The sequence below is a fragment of the Pararge aegeria genome, chromosome 15 (genome assembly GCF_905163445.1).
Source record: "Pararge aegeria chromosome 15, ilParAegt1.1, whole genome shotgun sequence".
Lineage (NCBI taxonomy): Eukaryota > Metazoa > Arthropoda > Insecta > Lepidoptera > Nymphalidae > Pararge > Pararge aegeria.
The window spans coordinates 11,659,456-11,678,100 of NC_053194.1; the positions used below are offsets into that span (position 1 = coordinate 11,659,456).

The 18,645-nt window shown below is 33.1% G+C and overlaps 1 protein-coding gene across 1 annotated transcript; it reads left to right on the forward strand.

The window, feature by feature from the left end:
• Nucleotides 1-13,042: 13,042 nt before the first annotated feature.
• LOC120630079 (toll-like receptor 6) lies at nucleotides 13,043-17,323 on the forward strand. Its single transcript, XM_039899222.1, has one exon. The coding sequence runs from the start codon at nucleotides 13,208-13,210 to the stop codon at nucleotides 17,237-17,239; it is 4,032 nt and encodes a 1,343-aa protein (XP_039755156.1). The 5' UTR covers nucleotides 13,043-13,207; the 3' UTR covers nucleotides 17,240-17,323.
• Nucleotides 17,324-18,645: the final 1,322 nt, after the last annotated feature.

Genomic DNA, 18,645 nt, shown 5'->3' on the forward strand with positions numbered 1-18,645 from the left:
AAATACATAAACAAAATTGCACAAATAAGAAAAATATAATAAATAAATATAAAATAATAAACTAATATATACTCAATCATACACATATATGAACATATAGATAATAAAAATAAACATAATCAAGGTATAATAAATGTCGTCATTATAGTGCAAGATAATATGCTTTCACCGCGTTTTTAAATGTTTCAAGCGATTTTGCCTCACGTATATTTAGTGGGAGCGCATTCCACAACTCAATAGCTTGCACTGTAAACGAGAGTTTATAGAACTTCGTCTTGTGAAAAGGCATGTGAAGTGTCAGCATACGACATGATCTTAAATCAGCAGGCAATCCTACAAAATCAAATTTTTCATTCAAGTACGAAGGTGTTTTAGGATTAAATAACACACAGTACAGAAGTGAAAGGACATGCATATCTCGGCGACGGCGAATAGGGAGCCACTTGCTCCATGCTTTCGAAAAAGTCGCCCAGCCCGACAAGTTTCAGACTTCCTAAGAATTTGGCTGCCCTAATCCTGTTCCGTTATTTCCTTCTTTCTTTTTTGCACTGACGTAAAAGTTAGCTAGGCAGAGTTTGTCATGCCTCTAAAACGCTTAAACTAAAACAACCTAAGAATCTCACAAATACTCTGAAATGGTATACATTGTGTTTATTTATTTTTGATGTTCCGAGGTGATAATTATATTCGTCAACCCAAGATGAAAGCTTCGAAGTCTTCTAACGCGTCCTTAAAAAATCAGCACAATGCAAGTTGGCATGTCTGAAGATGCCGTATTGCGGCTTCGCGGATATGCAATTTACAATGGACAAAAAAATAAGGGTGACAATGCCCGCGGCAGTTTTGGGGTGACGTTCATTTCACGCTATACATCTGAATAGGTGGATAAGTCTGGTCTCAGCCTAATACACTTATAGGGGAAACAGAGCAGACTCTTTAAGTTAATTGCTACGCTTATGGTTATTGGGAGTAATTCATTATTATTGATGTTTTGTGCTGTCAGCAACAGTGTACGGTTATGCAGATGACGTTTTTCTCTACCCTCATACTCTTTTGACTTATCACACGCTTGGTTTCTTCTATGGTGATACACTCGATTTATTTTTGCGTATTGGTATTGTGATTGTGAATGGTTTCGGTGTAGATTTACGTTAGATGTCTTTATATTACCCTTACTTGCCTTGAGTGGCGTGCATAGGCGGGATACACAGGGTATGCAGATGATACAAAATTAAGAAAATCTCCAGTTAGAGTTATAAATACTTACTAATACAAGGGTAGGCTTTTTATAACTCGTACTGGAGATTTCCTTCATTTAATATCATCTGCATACCCTGTGCATACTCTCTATGCACGCCACTGCTTGCCTTGCATTAGTTTATTGTGAGCTTTTCCTTAGACCAGGGCCAGGGCCCTCTCGTTCACATTTTGTATGTAATTTACACATCCCAAGTGTTATTTATATATATATTTGAATAAAGAAATATTTGACTTTGTCTGAAATAGACATTTTTTTAAACATTTGTGCTTGACTTTGTGGTTGCAACATTCAACACTGGTATATTAGTTTAAATACTAAATAACTTTCGATAAACTTTTATGTTCTATTTAACCCGTCGGGGGCTGAATTTTAAATATCTGTGTAAGAACAAGTATCTAGATGTGTTTTTTTATATTTTCAACCAAGAGCCAAAATACCATTTTCGTGGATTTTAATTGAAAGTTTTGTTGCGGACAAGTGCGAGTCGGATTCACGCACGAAGAGTTTCGTACATTATCTCATCATTATACATAGTTTCTTTTATGGATAGTGTTTACAAAATTGGAAACCTGATTTTTATTTTTTTAGCCACGTTTTATGGAAATAACTTGAAAGTAACAGACCTTCATGCAAACTTTATTTTCCTGTTTTCCCTTACAGTTAGAATTAAGAAAACCTTTTCTTCACCTCCAGATTTCTCAAAGATTGGATATTTGATTGGACATTGGATATAAGTATTTCAAATTATAGCAAGCCACTCGTGATTATGTCAGGATTCTACCGATACCACATTCATCTAAATATGTGTAGGCGTTAAGAGGTTATGGTGGAATAAAGAAACACACATATATATACACCCATGCGCATTATTAAACATAGCACTTATTTTATGGAGTCGTTTGTAATAAAAAAGAGATCAATTCGTGATCATAGTGATTTTCAAAGTAAGCAAAATAACTCGTAGCAATTACGATACTGACCCTATAATTTGAATCGATACCATAATGTACTTACCGAACAATGGATGAACATATCAACATAATAATATTGAGCCGTGGCTTTGTTTAAAACGCCTGTGGCCGTCTTCCATAGAGCAATAATAGTGTAGACCAAGAACTGGTAACCGTGAGGCCAATGAGCAAATGTCACTTTTTATGATTACCAATAAATTATTTATTCTATAATTATAAAAATAAGAAAGTGTGTGTTATGGTTTTTTTATTTAAAATAGATGTAGTCTTGGTATTTTAAACTTTTATTCTGAAAAAGCACGTGGGCGTCATTTCGCGCAACAGCTAGTTCAGTGTAAACTAACGATAATCCGCCATATCTGTTAGAAAGCGTAATCGTAATAAGTATTAAGCAGACTTTATTTTTTGGGATTGTGTGTTGCCAATTAGCAGAATTTGCCTGGCCAACTGCCACGTCTGAGTGGTTCGTATGTTAAACTACGAATCACAAAGTCAAGGGTTCGATATTCGGGTCGGGTCGAAAACATGTATTGGTCAATACACGTTTTTGCGCCCGGAGTAAGAAAAAGGTATTGTGCCTCAGAGAACAGATGAGGCAGAATAAATAAATCACGATACATACTTTTTAATAAGTTTGGATAATAGAGGCATGGAGGTCACCTACTCTTATTCTAAGGATCATTTACTTATATTTGCAATCTAAGTAACCATTTTTGCAAATATAGCTCTTATTTGTAGAGCAATACAAATCTTTCATAACTAACTTTGAAGTCATTCAAGGCGATCATGCTAGGTTCTTAAAAATATTTTATGAAGAACTTTAAAATATGTTGGAACGTAATATTATTTTCAACCTAGACCAGGTGAAATGAAAGAAGTTGACAAGAAACTCTCGTCTTTATTCTGTTTAAGTAGCCACCACTTCGTCGTTCTATACAAGTCTTTATAAAAAAGGGCATAAACATTTCGTATATTATCCCACTTCTGAACTGATGAATAAATAACTGTGGAGGTATTGTTGTTCTGTTTGAGTCTTTCTAAAGTATTATATTGTATTGCGAACGGTACTATAAAGATTTATGTTTTTTTTCATAAAAACATCATTTTTGATTTTATTTTCTATAATAAGTGCGTAGTGAGTTTATATGAAAATAGGGCACTTTAAATTCTAGTACCTACATGCCCTTTACAAAACTATTGAAAAACGTGAGTGTATTGACCTCTTTCAACCTCAAGAGCCTTTTACTTCGAATGACTGACCACTTTGATTGCCTGTAAACATGCGCCATCTGTTTTACATAGGTACCTGAACTACAATTTTGTAGTCTCAAAATGGTGTACCTACCTAAAGTAACTAGAAATTTATTTTTAGACAAGTATTAGGTACCTACAATATTTTTGTAAAGTGGGTAAATAATTAAACTTTTGCTATAACTTGTTATTTGCCAGATATTTTAACTAAATTGATTAGCTTTCTTACAGATGACGTACTAATAATATTTTTTATTTAATAAATTGAATATTTAGAAGAATCAAAAAAAAAAAAATTGTTTAGTTGTGACATGTGGCTTCGCCCGCACAAGTTACGGGACGCAGCGTACTGCTGCAAGCCTAGTTTACAAACTTCCTAAATAAATCGAATACCTTCAAATGAGATCTTAATAAGTAGAAGAGTTTTTGTGACAATGCTTTCGTCTGGGGAGGTATACCACCATTGGCGTGCACTGAGTTTCTTACCAGGGTATGCATACAGCAGGAAAACTGCATAAAACGACAAAAATCCTCCTCTTTTACGAGTTATATATAACATTTAGGGTAGGCGGTGCTTTTGTGCATGCTTATTTCTGCCGCAAATCGTTGCAATGGTTGTCAGACATGGAGCTTTACACCTAAGCCGCATGTTGATGAACAGATGATGACAGGGCGGCACTGAATTGGCATTGCTTTGTTGCGGTGCGGCTTCAGATCTTAACTAACTCACCAAAAACAGTATGATAAACGCACTCTCTAGTAACTATAACTTACCTAACTAACTCACTTACTAGAACTACCTACGACCAACTATAGCGAACTATATTCTTACTATTTTATTATTCTACTTAGTGTACAGGAATCGCGGCCGGGCCCGTACACTTCTAGTATCTCGGCTTCGACCCTATTAGCGTTCAAAAGTACTCGCCACCAATTACCCTATTAACAAATGAAAAATAAATAAATAAATAAATATACTACGTCAATACACACATCGCCACCTAGCCCCAAAGGAAGCGTAGCTTGTGTTATGGGTACTAAGACGACTGATGAATATTTTTATGAATAATAGACAGACACTGAAAAACATTCATGTTCATCATATAAACAATTTCTATTGGGAATCAAACCCACGGCCTTGGACTCAGAAAGCTGGGTCCCTGTCGACTGCGCCAGTCGGCCGTCAATCCCTTTAACTTTGTAATTATAAATTTATCTTTGGGATCATCCTTATCTTCATCGTTATCATTACCCACTTCCGTCCCTTCCATATCTGATTCTGGGAGGAGAATGATGGGCAGGTTTATTCCGTAGTCTGCTGTTCCGAAGACGCTGACCAAGTTCAAGAATAGTTAAGAGTTGTCTACCGCAGATTGAATTTGGTCCCCCTAAAAGTGACGTCAAATTTCTAACCTAAGCTATCACCGCTTATGCAATAGAGTACTAATGTTACTACAAAAGCAAGATTTCGTTTTGAAGTGACCAAAGGTACACTCACAAAGCATAGACTTAAATTTTCCAAACGGTGAAGTATTTCATTTTCCATTGATCGTTTCGCGATCAAACTTGAATATAACTCGGACTAATAGCCAAAACGTGACTGTAGTTAGGGGCCAATTTGCAAGAGGGCCTTAAGAATATATTCCATGGCTGGGGTCCGGATGGCGTTATGCAATTAAGATTATTTTTAAAGAAAATGTTTGAAATTATTTATTTATTTATTTTATTTATTTGTGAACAATAACAAAAAAATCGCTAATGAATGAAACGATGATCACTGTTAAAGTATGAAACTGAGTAACAGTGATCAGGCCCTGATAGATCGATAAAGAAACAACAATTCCGACAATTCCGATATACTTACGTTTGGTGTAACGTTTACCGTTCACGCATCACACGCATCAGAATCTCTCAAAAAGGATATTTTTTGCCGTTTTTTCACGAGATTCCAATATGAACGAAGACTAGCAAGATCGATTTATCGCCTCCGAAACCCCCTGTATACTAAATTTTATGAAAATCGTTGGATCCGAGATTCCAATTATATATAAATACTAGCGTACCCAGCCCGCTTCAACGGGCTAGATTTTTCTTTATTTTATTATATTTTATTTATTTTATTTAAACAATAAATAAACTTACATCATTAAATTTTAAATTTAAGTCTCATAATATATTAAATCATTTATTTCTCACCGTATTCATTCTCTTCTTTTTCTCTTCTCGAGCGGGTGAAGATCATAATCTGTAGATTATGATCTTCACCCGCTCGATTATATATATAGATAGATAGATACAAGAATTGCTCGTTTAAAGATATAGGATAATATAAGAGATAATAAGATATGTAGAATAGTACTAGTAAGTACCTACCTACATATATTATAAGAGCACTGATTTTTTCATGCATAACATAGTTTAATTCATTCAGCCTTGCCCGCCTTGCTTGCTTATCTTGAACGAGAGTCGGTTTTAATGCTGTTTATTTAAGAAAACAGCGGATGATGATGGTAAGAATTTTATTGTGACGCGCCAAGTTTGCATTCAATAAGTTTTCAAGACCAAATAAACAGATTCAGGATATAAAATAGTACCTACCTAATTTATGGAGATATTTCAGACAAGTTCAGCAAACCCTGTACCTGTTCATAGAAAGTTATACACTAAAATTTTATATAGTTATCGTTAAGGAGTTTCAAATGGAAATCGAGCATCATAATTTACAAATTACTCTCTGTGTCCTTTAACTTCGTTGACCGTTTTTTTTTAATCTTGCGGAAAACTTTCTTGTTCTCGATATAAAAAGTAATCCTATGTCCTTTCCTGGAATTTATTGCCACAGTTTACCATCAGATGTTATAACAGACAAACAAGAGTTACTTATTTAAGAAATTGTAATATTAGTATAATATATTAAACAATGACACATCTGCGTGGCAAATTTTACGTACCTAATTTTACGTATTAAATAAAACACATTGCATAAATATTTCAACATAAATTACATTATTAACACATTACATAGCCTGTATGGAATGAGTTAATATAATAAATTGTGTAAAAATATATTAATAAATTGTAGGAGAATATATCCTTCAAAATTGCTACTATTTGTACGTCCTAGAACAAAATAATGTCAAAATTATTTTAATGCTATTTTTATGCACAACTGAAAAATATTTGTAAGATAAACATAGATCTTTTGTGTCTGGGTGTTTATCTGTATATTATAAGTAATTATTTGTATTATATTCATAAAAATATTCATCAGCTATCTTAGTACCCATAACACAAGCTACGCTTATTATTTAATTATAAAACTGAATGGATATCAACTTTAATGTTTTTGCTTTGCTCACCTTTACACAAGTTTATGATCACTTTTTTTTTTATTGATAAAGATAAGTTAAATTTTTTAAAAGTGATCGTGCTAAAAGAAACATTATACGAGTATAACAACTTATCATAAAATTAAATAAAATGTCTAAGTAATAAAAAAAATCAAATTACAGTACCGACATTGCACAAGGTAGGTAAATAAAACAGTCGGTACAATGTTTTCACGTGTATAATCTGGCCATAATAATAAGGGAATCTTTATGTTTATGGATTTTGAATAATCGGAATAAACTACTTTTATTGCTTCTCGCTCTTTAGGCGTAGTCGTGGTTTTTATTGACACCTATAAAAATAAAAATAAACGGATAGATAAGCCAACAATAATGGTAGCCCATAAGGTTTAGGTTAAATGTTTGATTTTTTTAATTAATGTAAAACTTTATTGGACTATCAAAAAGGTGTTTAATTTAGAATTGAAATATTAATTAAGTGTCGTGTCAACGGATAAAGAATTATTGGTGATATAAAATGTTCATCAGAGGTGTTCTCACCTTTGTGTATGTAAATTATTTATATTATTTTATTTACCTAATGTTATGTGAAGTTTATGTGAAGACTACCAACTCTTATTGGAGCAGCGTAGTTGGTCTATACTTTAATGGTCTCTCTTCTGTAAAAAACGAGGCCTTTGCCCAATGCCCAAGAGTGGGACGTTGGTAATCTACTGATGATGACTATGATGACGAAGTGAGGTTGGGGTAGATTTTAAATTAAAAGTTATCATCACACTCTTTGTAGGTGTTCAGGTAAGTTTCACAGCTTAATTTGCTATCATCCACAAATATAGGTAAATTTGCAGGGTGCAATGACAATGCCAATTTCTACAATCTACATTGTATGGTATACCATACAACATAGATATTCCGAAATGCATTCTCTATGCACGTTTCACTCCGATACCGTAGCATGCTCAGGATATTACCCATCTCTGTAACCGAAAATTCTCTAGGTTGAATAAATAAATATTTTTATTATTGTATTAAATAATTATGACCATGATTATGTTGCCTTTACAATGCACAGTTGCTAAGGCGCGGAGAAATTTATTTTTTTGATTAACTTATTATATACACGTATATATTTCATCTAATGATGAAAATGTTGTATGCCAATAAAGTTTCCAATGTTTATTGGCAAGTGAACGGAACAAATTCGTTTCATTTCAAAAGAAAAAGCAATTTATTTGAAGTTAAATATATTACATTTAGTATAGATATATTATATTTTTTTTATATTATCTTTTTATATAACATGCCGTGGGTTCGATTCCCACAACTGTACAATATTTGTATGATGAACATGAATGTTTTTCAGTGTCTGGGTTTTCTCTATATATTATAAGTAGGTATTTATTTAGGTATATTATTCATAAAAAATGTTCATCAGATATCTTAGTACTTATAACACAAGCTACGCTTACTTTGGGACTACTAGATGGCGATGTGTGTATTGTCGTAGTATATTAATTTATTTATTTGTATTAAAGAATGATACCTATAATTCAAAATTAATATAATACATCTGGTAAATTCTTAGCTATTCATCTTTTTGACATAAGGGGGGATTCGAAATTTAGAATAACACATCCTCCCAAGACAAACTGTACTCAAGAATAACAGATGGTGTTTTTCGAAGATTATCACTTGAAAATGACTAATGATCCGTCGGATTCCATCCGTCTAATTTCTATATGTTAATCGTACTCAATGCCTCTAACACTAATTTACACTATGTTTATTTTACAACAACCAATACAAAACACGAATCTCATAAAGTAGATTGTGTTCGATAATGATCATTCCTACGTATGAAATAAGACACGATGTTTTTGGAAATGCCAGCATAACATAATTGGTGGCAGAATAGATGTTCATACGTTACACTGTCATCTCAGCTACGTTTGTGACAGGCGATTTAATTTTTCATCCTGATGAGAAGATTGTGTAAACAAAGGGTAAGAGTATTCCCACTATCAAAATACTTGTACCTACTAAGTATTTCGTCTGAATATTAAGCTGAAACTTGACTGCATCTAACTTTTTAATGAATTAAAGTTATCTTAATTCATATTAACGTTGTCACTTAGGTTCTTGTTGGTAGTCAATAGATAGTACCTATACGTTTTTTTTTATTATTGACTTGTTTATTGGAATAAAAAAGCAAAATAAAAAGCCCAAATAAATAAACACATATTATAATTTTTTAAATTCATAAACTTTTTTTTTGATCCTAAACTGTCAAAAATGTTGCATTCAAACCTGTTCCGTAGTATCCGCCTGATTCACGAACAGATAGACATACAAACATTCGAAAGAGGAGAAACTTCAAATGTTTTTTTTCTTCCCTCATTAAATTAATGACCAAAAAATATTCAATGAACAAAAATTTTATTTTATTTTATTTATTAGGGACAACAGACAGTCATGCACAAATATACTTACCAAATATACTTACCAAACATATATTAAAAAATAGGGCTATACAGAAATTGAAAAAGAAATTTAAGTTATTACAAAAATAAAAAATAATTCATCAGTTACATTGCAAACAACTACTTACTCGTAATACTTACCCACTTATAATTTAAATTTTTAATGGTGTAAAAAAATCGTTCAAATATAGTTTATGCATTCCAAGTATAGGTCTATTTTGATAGTTTATGCATTCCAAGTATAGGTCTATTTTGTGTATATGACAGAAAATCATTGTTTAGTTTTGTAATTTTTTTCAATAACTAAACTCACCTGTGTGTTTCATAAAATATTCTTAAATTGTTATTATCTTTCGAATTCAGTAAGCTAGCTCGTTAATTTTACGCATTCTAAGACATCCTTCGTCAAAAAATAAAAAAAAACAAAACCGTTATAAAAGATGTTTATATTATGTTAAAAGAAAAATAACTTTTCCATATAAAGCGGAAGCAGGCCAATTTTTCGTAGCATAAAAGTCGGCTATATTTAAGAATGCATATTGTTTGTGAACGCCCCCGAGTACGGTGTGACACGGTGGGCCATTGCTGTGAAATTTAGGTCCTGTCTGTGAACATAATAATGTAGGAAGATTTGACAACGTATGACAACAAGTACGGAGCTGTTGTAACATCTTCTAAAACGTGTTCCAACAAAATTATTAATGGGACGGAAGGGTAGGTTCTATCCTATAGAGAATAATTGCAATACATCAGAACAATTGCAAATCACAAGTTTCGTCCATAATTACTCAGTAATCGACAAACAAAATTCAAACAGTTCTTGTTGCTAGTTAAAACTTATGCCTCTTAAACATGGTTAAAACATTATTTTAGGCCTAAAAGAAAAGCTAAGTGGCTTAGACAACAGGGCAAAAAAGAGGGTTATGCTGGGATTATCCGTGACATAGCTCAACTACTTAAAAACTTGCATTGGCAATGGGCGGTAAACGTAGCTCAAAGGACTGATGCATGTATGTATTGTGCTCACAAAGTGGTGGAGCTGCGACTCCACACCTGGAGACGTTAGGATACTAGGCTCTCAAAAAAGGTGGACAAGTGATATCCATACAGTCGCAGGGCGTTGCGGGTCCTACCTGGATAACTCAGAATAGCTTAGTCTTTGGATATGATCTTCCATTTTCACTAAAGCAATGACAAATTATCAGTTAATGCTACAATAACTCAATTAGTTAGCTTGTAAGGTATCTAAATGGAACACAATAAGTTGTTAAGCGTAGGCCTTATGAAACAAGGTGAAAACTTTAGAATTTTTTGTATATTCTTCTGAAAATATAACTATCAAACACGAACTCTCAATCATTTTGATAATATCTTCTAAACTGCTCACTCTAAAAACAAAGATGAAGAGGCTACTTCATTCGGCCATTCCCTATCTTCAATCTATTGTGGTACCCATCGATTAGGTTAATTGTCCGTTTTACAGTCACGTGATTCGATTAAAAGATCAAAGCTTGTTGTACATTTGATAACGTGAAGACTTGTCGCCAGCTGACAAAAATAATGACTCGGAATAAACGTTTCAACCTAGACTCGGCCAGGCAAAATGGATTAGGCTCGGCTATTGGTTATATCTTGCTTTCATTTATCAATATAACTAGCAATTTGGCGCAGTTAGAATCCCAGCTTAATTTTATAAAAAAGGGTATAAAAAGTTAAGAAATCTAGCGCTAAGATCCCCTGTAGACTTAAAAACGGTGTGATAGTTTTTCTAAAAATCGATTGAGTCCTTTAGGCCACAATACCCTAGACTCTACCATATAAAAAGCTTATAAATTAAGCTTCCATCGAGGATATAGAATATATGTTTTGGAATCGAGACAAAAGTTAATACTACATTTGTAGTACATTATTGTTAACATCACATACAGTTTCGATTATAATTATTATCTTAGTCCTGATACGATTTATAATATTTGACTTTCAATACGTTAGTTCGAGCTACTCGACGGCATTTACCCACGCAGGTTCAGCACTTGACAAGGACTAATCGAGGCTTCTTTATGCTGCGAAAAAACTGAACCGATTTTAACGAAACTTATAACGAAAGTTAGGTAGAAGGTATCTTTTAAAGGTGTGTAAAAGAAACTGTAGGATAACCAAAAAGTAAAAGAAAGCTTAAAGTTACAAGTCAGATAACTGCCAGAAAATAACATTATAAACAGATTGCTAAAAATACAAATCGTTACATAGAAAAGAAAATACAATACTGTCCCAACTCCCAACACGAATAGAATATGTTAGTGACAACTCAATTTGTGATATATCAAAAATATCAATAAAGGGAAAATAAAGTGAGATTTCCATGTTAGATATTATTATTTCATATGGATGTAGGCCACGTCCGCTCCTACTACCTTAGCGTAAAAGTTAGTATGTTCGACTACGGGCCGCAGGGTACATTCCTCAGTTACCGTCTTAAAGCGAAGATTTTTAACCAAAAAACTCGACTTTGCACACTGTCGCAACTAGGTCATATCATCCTCGCATACATATTATGTACCTACATACGTATACAAAACAAATACGTACATTAGTAAATACTTAGACTTTTGAAAACCCTTTCGAAGTCGATTGAAACATAAGTTGAGCTGATATTGAACAACACTCCAAAAATGCAAATCTTAAGAACTTAGATAACGCTTAGAGCCGATGAGCACACTGGAAGAAGATGAATTTGTAAAGCAAAAATACTTGCTAAACATTTTTTTGCTGTTAAATTAATAAGTTCCGGGCTTCTGTCTTTTCTATCATATAAAAATAATAAAAAGAGGGAACCTAACCTTAACCTTGGAACAATAAGAAAAAGCATAAACCATTGTAAAGTTAAAGTTTATTTTTACTTCTAATATTAATATTATTACAGTCCACTTTCTTTATAAATTTTTTTTTGTTTTAATATGTGCTTGCGTTCGCGCGATGACTGCTCGCAAACGAAAGTTTGCGAAGAGAATGCTTCGGGTGAGAAGGTACCGTCCATTAAGCGATTTCCATCGACGCCCCCGAAAGGAGCACGTTAACTTAAGAAGCATGTGGTGTCCCAGAAAACTATTTTGCAAGGCTTTTATCTCATTTTCACCCGAAGTAGAAAGTTTGGTGAAGTTTTTCAACACAACAGGTGTTCGAGATGTTGCATTATTAGCACCTTTTTTTAAAGGCTCATAGTAAGTATCATACGTTATTCTTTTCCTAAGTTGTCAGCCTTAAAGTACTGCCAAGTTTGTGCATATCATGAAATTTTAATTATAATTATCTTTGTAACGACGTCTCATATGAGTAAAGTCCGTAAATGGAGATTGGCTTAAAGTGCAAACACGGGAAAATTTCTTGAGAGAAATGTTTACAGTCATTTGCTTTTTTAATAAGCACTAGGGAGGAAAACCTCTAATTTTATTGGAGCTTAAATAAATGCGATACTTTAAAAGGTGCACCAGGTACACCGAAAATAAATATAACGGAACTAAATGTTACAGTGGAGTTTACTGTAAGCTGCCATGAATGAATAAAGGGTCAGTAGGTCTATTATGCACCCCTGCCGATATGGATAATTATGAAATCTATGAGATAAAGTTTTCTTAGACGCCGGGCGGGTGGCGGCGCGGCGGGGCGTCAGGCGTCGCGGGGCGGAGCCAAGAGCCCACAAAGCGCCGCTCAGTCGGTGGGCAGCCGCCATTCGCGACATACGCCTGCTGCTACCGTGTGAAAGGCTGACATGCCACGCGACTCGCGATGTCGTTCCTACCGCGTGAATATTTATGACGCGATCACCCACTTTGCTTCATTATAAATGGCACTGCCGACCTCAATGCCTCATCGCTACTCGCATACGACCATAAAATGCCAATAAAACGAACTATCGTGAATAGACTTGAGCTCCGAAAATTTAACTTTCTAGTGTATGTGTTGTTCTGCTGCTATGTCGTCGAGAGGAGCACCGCGGCTGAAATGCCGCACGAGTGCGCCTATCGTACGTCTGAGACGGAAACGTCGGAAGACGCTGTGCTTTTCTGCAAAATCCGAACAATAAGCAGTTTGGATCATCTTTTACAAAATATTAGCCGGACACATTTCGACGATGTAATTTCTTTACACGTTCAATGCAGTGAAATTTTGTTCTTTGAAAGCACGCTTGCAGCACAAACTGAAAAGAGCTCCGGTAAACATTCGACCCTAGGCAAGCTACGAGATCTTGTCATTGACAAATGCAAGATACGTCAGATACCGGCACGTGCATTTGAGAATTTTAAGGATTTAAAATCTTTACACGTGACTACGCACAATAGTGAATGGTCTGCAATGACTATGGAGTTGCATGAACATGCTTTTACGGGACTAAGTGAGTTAATCGAGTTAGATTTAAGTGACAATAATATTTGGAGTACTAAAACGGACACGTTTTGCTCATTGTACAGTTTGAAAACTTTAAATATGACCCGAAATCATTTGCAAAATATAAAAACTATAGGATTTTCAGATTCAGCGCGGGAGCAAAACTTAAGTGTGAAAAGTTGTAATTTAGTATTAGAAGCACTTGATATGTCTTATAACGACTTGATTGTGATAACTGAAAATAGTTTGTCGAAATTACGTTCTCTGTCGAAATTGTTCCTACAAAACAATGCAATATCTACTCTTGAGGGTGGTGCCTTTGAAGGTCTTATAAGTTTGCAAGTATTAAATCTGTCTAGCAACTTTATGAACACTATTCCACCTGATATTTATTCCGATACGAAATTTTTAAAAGAGATTATACTCAGTAATAATACAATAACGGTTTTACCTCCAGGACTTTTCCAGGGCTTGGAACAACTACAAGTATTAGATCTTTCTAATAACGAATTAACTAGTCAGTGGATTAATAAAGGTACATTCGCAGGATTATTACGTATGGTAATATTAAATATTTCATACAACAGACTTTCAAAGATAGACCGTTTTATGTTCCAAGATTTATACAGTTTGCAAAAACTAAACTTAGAGCATAACGAAATATCGATTATCGATGAGCACGCTTTCGAACAACTTCGAAACTTACATTCTCTTACACTTTCAAATAACAAACTTGTACACGTTCATACAAACATATTCACAGACTTGCATGTCTTACACGATCTATTTTTAGATAATAACAAAATTAAACACATAGACGAATATGCTTTTGAAAACATGACTGCAATTGAAGATTTAGGTCTTAACGATAACTTGTTACCAACAATACCAACTTCAATTCGTAAATTAAGATCCCTCAGATCACTGGATATCGGAAACAACAATATAACCCATTTGAATCGAGAAAACTTTCACGGTCTTACAGATCTTTTTGGCTTACGTCTCGTAGATAACAAAGTTACTCATTTAAATGAAGATACTTTTGAACATTTGCCTCATTTACAAATACTTAATTTAGCATCTAATAAAATAAAACTCGTCTCAACGGGCTGTTTTCGTAAAAATGTTAACTTACAATTATTACGCATGGATGGAAATGATATTACAACGTTTGATGGAATATTTTCTTCATTGAATAGTTTGGTGTGGTTAAATATGTCCGCCAATAGAATTTCATCTTTTAATTTTAACAGTTTTCCTGGAAGTTTGGAATGGTTAGATTTACATATGAATTTTATTGATAACATATATTACGTAAATGAATTGAACTCTAATATTAATATTAAGTTATTAGACTTAAGCTACAACAACATAACTCAGCTAACCGTTTCTTCTATACCCAAATCAATAGAAAAACTTTATTTAAATAACAATAATATACAACACATACAAGTTGGTACTTTCTCTAAAATACAAAAGCTGTCAATTGTTACATTAAATAATAACAAAATAGTACAACTTGACATGAACGCATTCAGGTTAGATCAAATAGATGAAGATAGCGATTTACCAGAGTTCTTTATAAGTGGAAACCCATTTGTTTGTGACTGCTCAATGGAATGGATTCAGCGGATCAATTATTTAAGTCACAGTCGACAATACCCGCGTGTGTTGGATCTCGATAAAGCTTTTTGTTCATTGGTTCATTCGCGAGCTAAAGAGAAAAAAATGATAATAGACATGTCACCTTCTGACTTTCTGTGTCCATATGAAAGTCATTGCTTTGCCCTCTGCCATTGTTGTGACTTTGTTGCTTGTGATTGTGAAATGATTTGTCCAAATAACTGTAAATGTTATCACGATATAACATGGAACGCTAATGTCGTAGATTGTTCAAACGCGGGGTACACGGAAGTACCAGATAGAATACCTATGGATGCTACGGAAATTTATCTTGATGGTAATGACATTAGTAATTTGGGTAATCATGTGTTTATAGGTAAAAAAAAGCTACAAGTTCTTTATTTAAACAATACAAAGCTAAAAGAAGTAAATAACCAAACATTTAAAGGAGTTGATTCATTGAGAGTATTACATTTAGAGGGTAATAAATTAGTTGAGTTAAAAGGAGATGAGTTTGTACATCTTAATAATCTTAATGAATTATATTTGGATCATAACGCAATAGTACATGTTGCAAATAATACATTTTCTGCTTTAAAATCTCTTTCTGTACTTAGAATCGATGATAACAAACTTGTTAATTTTTTTCCGTGGAAATTACTGGCATCATCTTCAAAAAGTTTGGCACATGTTTCCATAGAGGGCAATCAGTATTCTTGTGACTGTAAAAGTATAGCTGAACTGGATACATGGCTTCGAAAAGATCCAGGGGATCCTGAAAAAATGTTATGTACAGACACCGAAGGCAAATCAACCAAAATAACTATAGCTTCCGTTTTAAGTCATTGCAAAGAGTACTTAGGATCGAAACATGATCCTACAGTTTCAAAAAATGAAATTGTCTCCAAATCGTTATTTCTTCCTGATAACTATTTTGCTGTTATATGTGGTATTATTATTATTATAGTTATAATATGCCTGGTAGGTGCTATTTTTTATGCATTCAGGTACGATGTTAGTGATTGGTTATACACTAATTACGGTGTGCCATTGTTTAAAGAACAATCGTGTCCAAACGTCGATCATGTATTGGAAGGAAATTCCAATCACATGTACGAATACTACGTGATATGTAATACCAAAGATACCCAATTTATATATCACAATATAATGTCAGAAATAGAATTTAGGAAAATGTCCTCCAAAAAATTTACAATAAATGAGTCCTCCCTTAACATACTTACATTAGATAGCTTTTCAAAATCGTCAAAATTATCGAAACGCCTCCTAATAGTTTTGACAACAAACTTCATATGCAACGATCTATGTGACTTTCATTTTAAAAATATGTTTTATAGTTACTTAAAGTCTTTGAATCGTAGCGACATGAATAAGATTATATTTGTTAAGATAGTAGATAACAATCAAATAAATGATGAACTGTGTTTTGTGTTAGATAAGTTCAAAAATATATCGTGGAATGATCCCCGTTTCTGGGATAAATTCATTGCTTTACTGAATTCCACCGACACCATTATCACAGTGAAGAGCACTGAAAGAAACGTATTCAAGAAGTCATTACGTCAGACTCCAACGTTAAGATACACTACAATGCCGGTCACAAACGACAGTTGCTCAAAGAAGACTTTTTCAAATTCCTTACAGTATTGTAAAAGAAACGACGGGGAAACATCACAGAATGAGAGTTCTCCGTCCTCGGATAACACGTATGGGGAAGGGAACAATTCGAACAATAGTTACATGTCAATTGACAATAGAACATGTCCCCGGTTTAATTATGACCTCAGGCTTTCTCCGAGCAGTGGTCACGTGTATTCTAGGGTAGAAGATATATCGCCGACTGTACCTCGCTCTATAGCAAACACTACTGCTAAAGGTCGCACTTACTTTGTCTGAAAACTTATTTTACTCGCATTTGCATTGTTCTTTTACTTCTAGCACTGAAACTGTTAAGTGCACCTTTTGAATATAATATTAAAATTTAAATTTATTTTTCACTGTACATAGATTGTATTTTCTTATACTATAAGAACGTTTTGGTCAATTTTCACATACGTAAATGACCCGTACTGTATTAACGTATTATCAAATGGTAATACTAAATACAATGGTAATTAATTTAAAATAAAACAATATTTTGTACAAAGTTCATGTGAAAATGTTAAGTCTGATAACATAAACATTTTTCAAATATTAATTATAAAAATAATTAATGTATTTATAAAGTTTATTGATGTGACATGTATTTACATCACATTCACTGTAAAACAACACCAAATAGCGTAAGTTGATATTTGTAAATTCATATTCACTAAAATACTATTATAAATACTACAGAAGCCGGGGTCAACTTCGATTCGATTAAGAGAATTGTGATTGTTAGATTATGATTATCCTTCAAATTGCTTATTACACTTATTACGCTATTTAATGTCAGAAATAGATTAAAGATAAATACCAGGCAATTTGATAGCATTACGATCGTCACACTGTAGGTGTCACCCTACGACAGTCGACCACGGCTTTTATGTAGTCTCCTTATGTAAGGCAAAATATGATGTCTCTTCATAGGTTTATTTTTCCTATGAAATCAGTTTGTATTCTTGTCCAAAAATGCCCTTGAAGTTTATTTTTACCTATCTGTTACTATAGAACATTCATTACCAAATGGTTCGATATAAAATATTATTTCATCACAATGTTACTTTTTTAACAAAAGTTTCTTTAAAAGCTCGTATTGTGTTTGTGATAATGAATATGGAAAAACGAGAAAAACATACTTATAATATGAAGTGCTTTCTTTTATTTAAAATATAATAATATTAAGTATATTTATATAAAAATCTATGTTTGTGATGTTATTATTTAGAATTAATGCTTGAAAACTTATATAAATAGTTATTATAACTAAGCTAAATCGTGATATTAGATTTAATAATTATGAATTTGCAAATAAATGTAATTTTTGAATTGTAATTATTAGTCTTAATAAAAATTATTGTTTTGTATAAAATGTACAAAGATATCCTAAAACCGTAATAAAATTATACTGACGTTTTGATACTCATTATGTCTTTCATTTGCAAATATTAATGTTCAAAGTGAAACCTTAATTAAGATTAATTACATAAAATATAATTTTACAGACGAAATGAGAAATTGTACATTTTATTTCAGTCCCTGATTTGAAGTAATGCTTGTGAAACATTTTTGAATATAAACGGTCACAGCTCTGAATTATTTGATCAAAATCTGTTTTTTATAAAACATTAGTTATCAATTAACTATTTGGAACATACGTT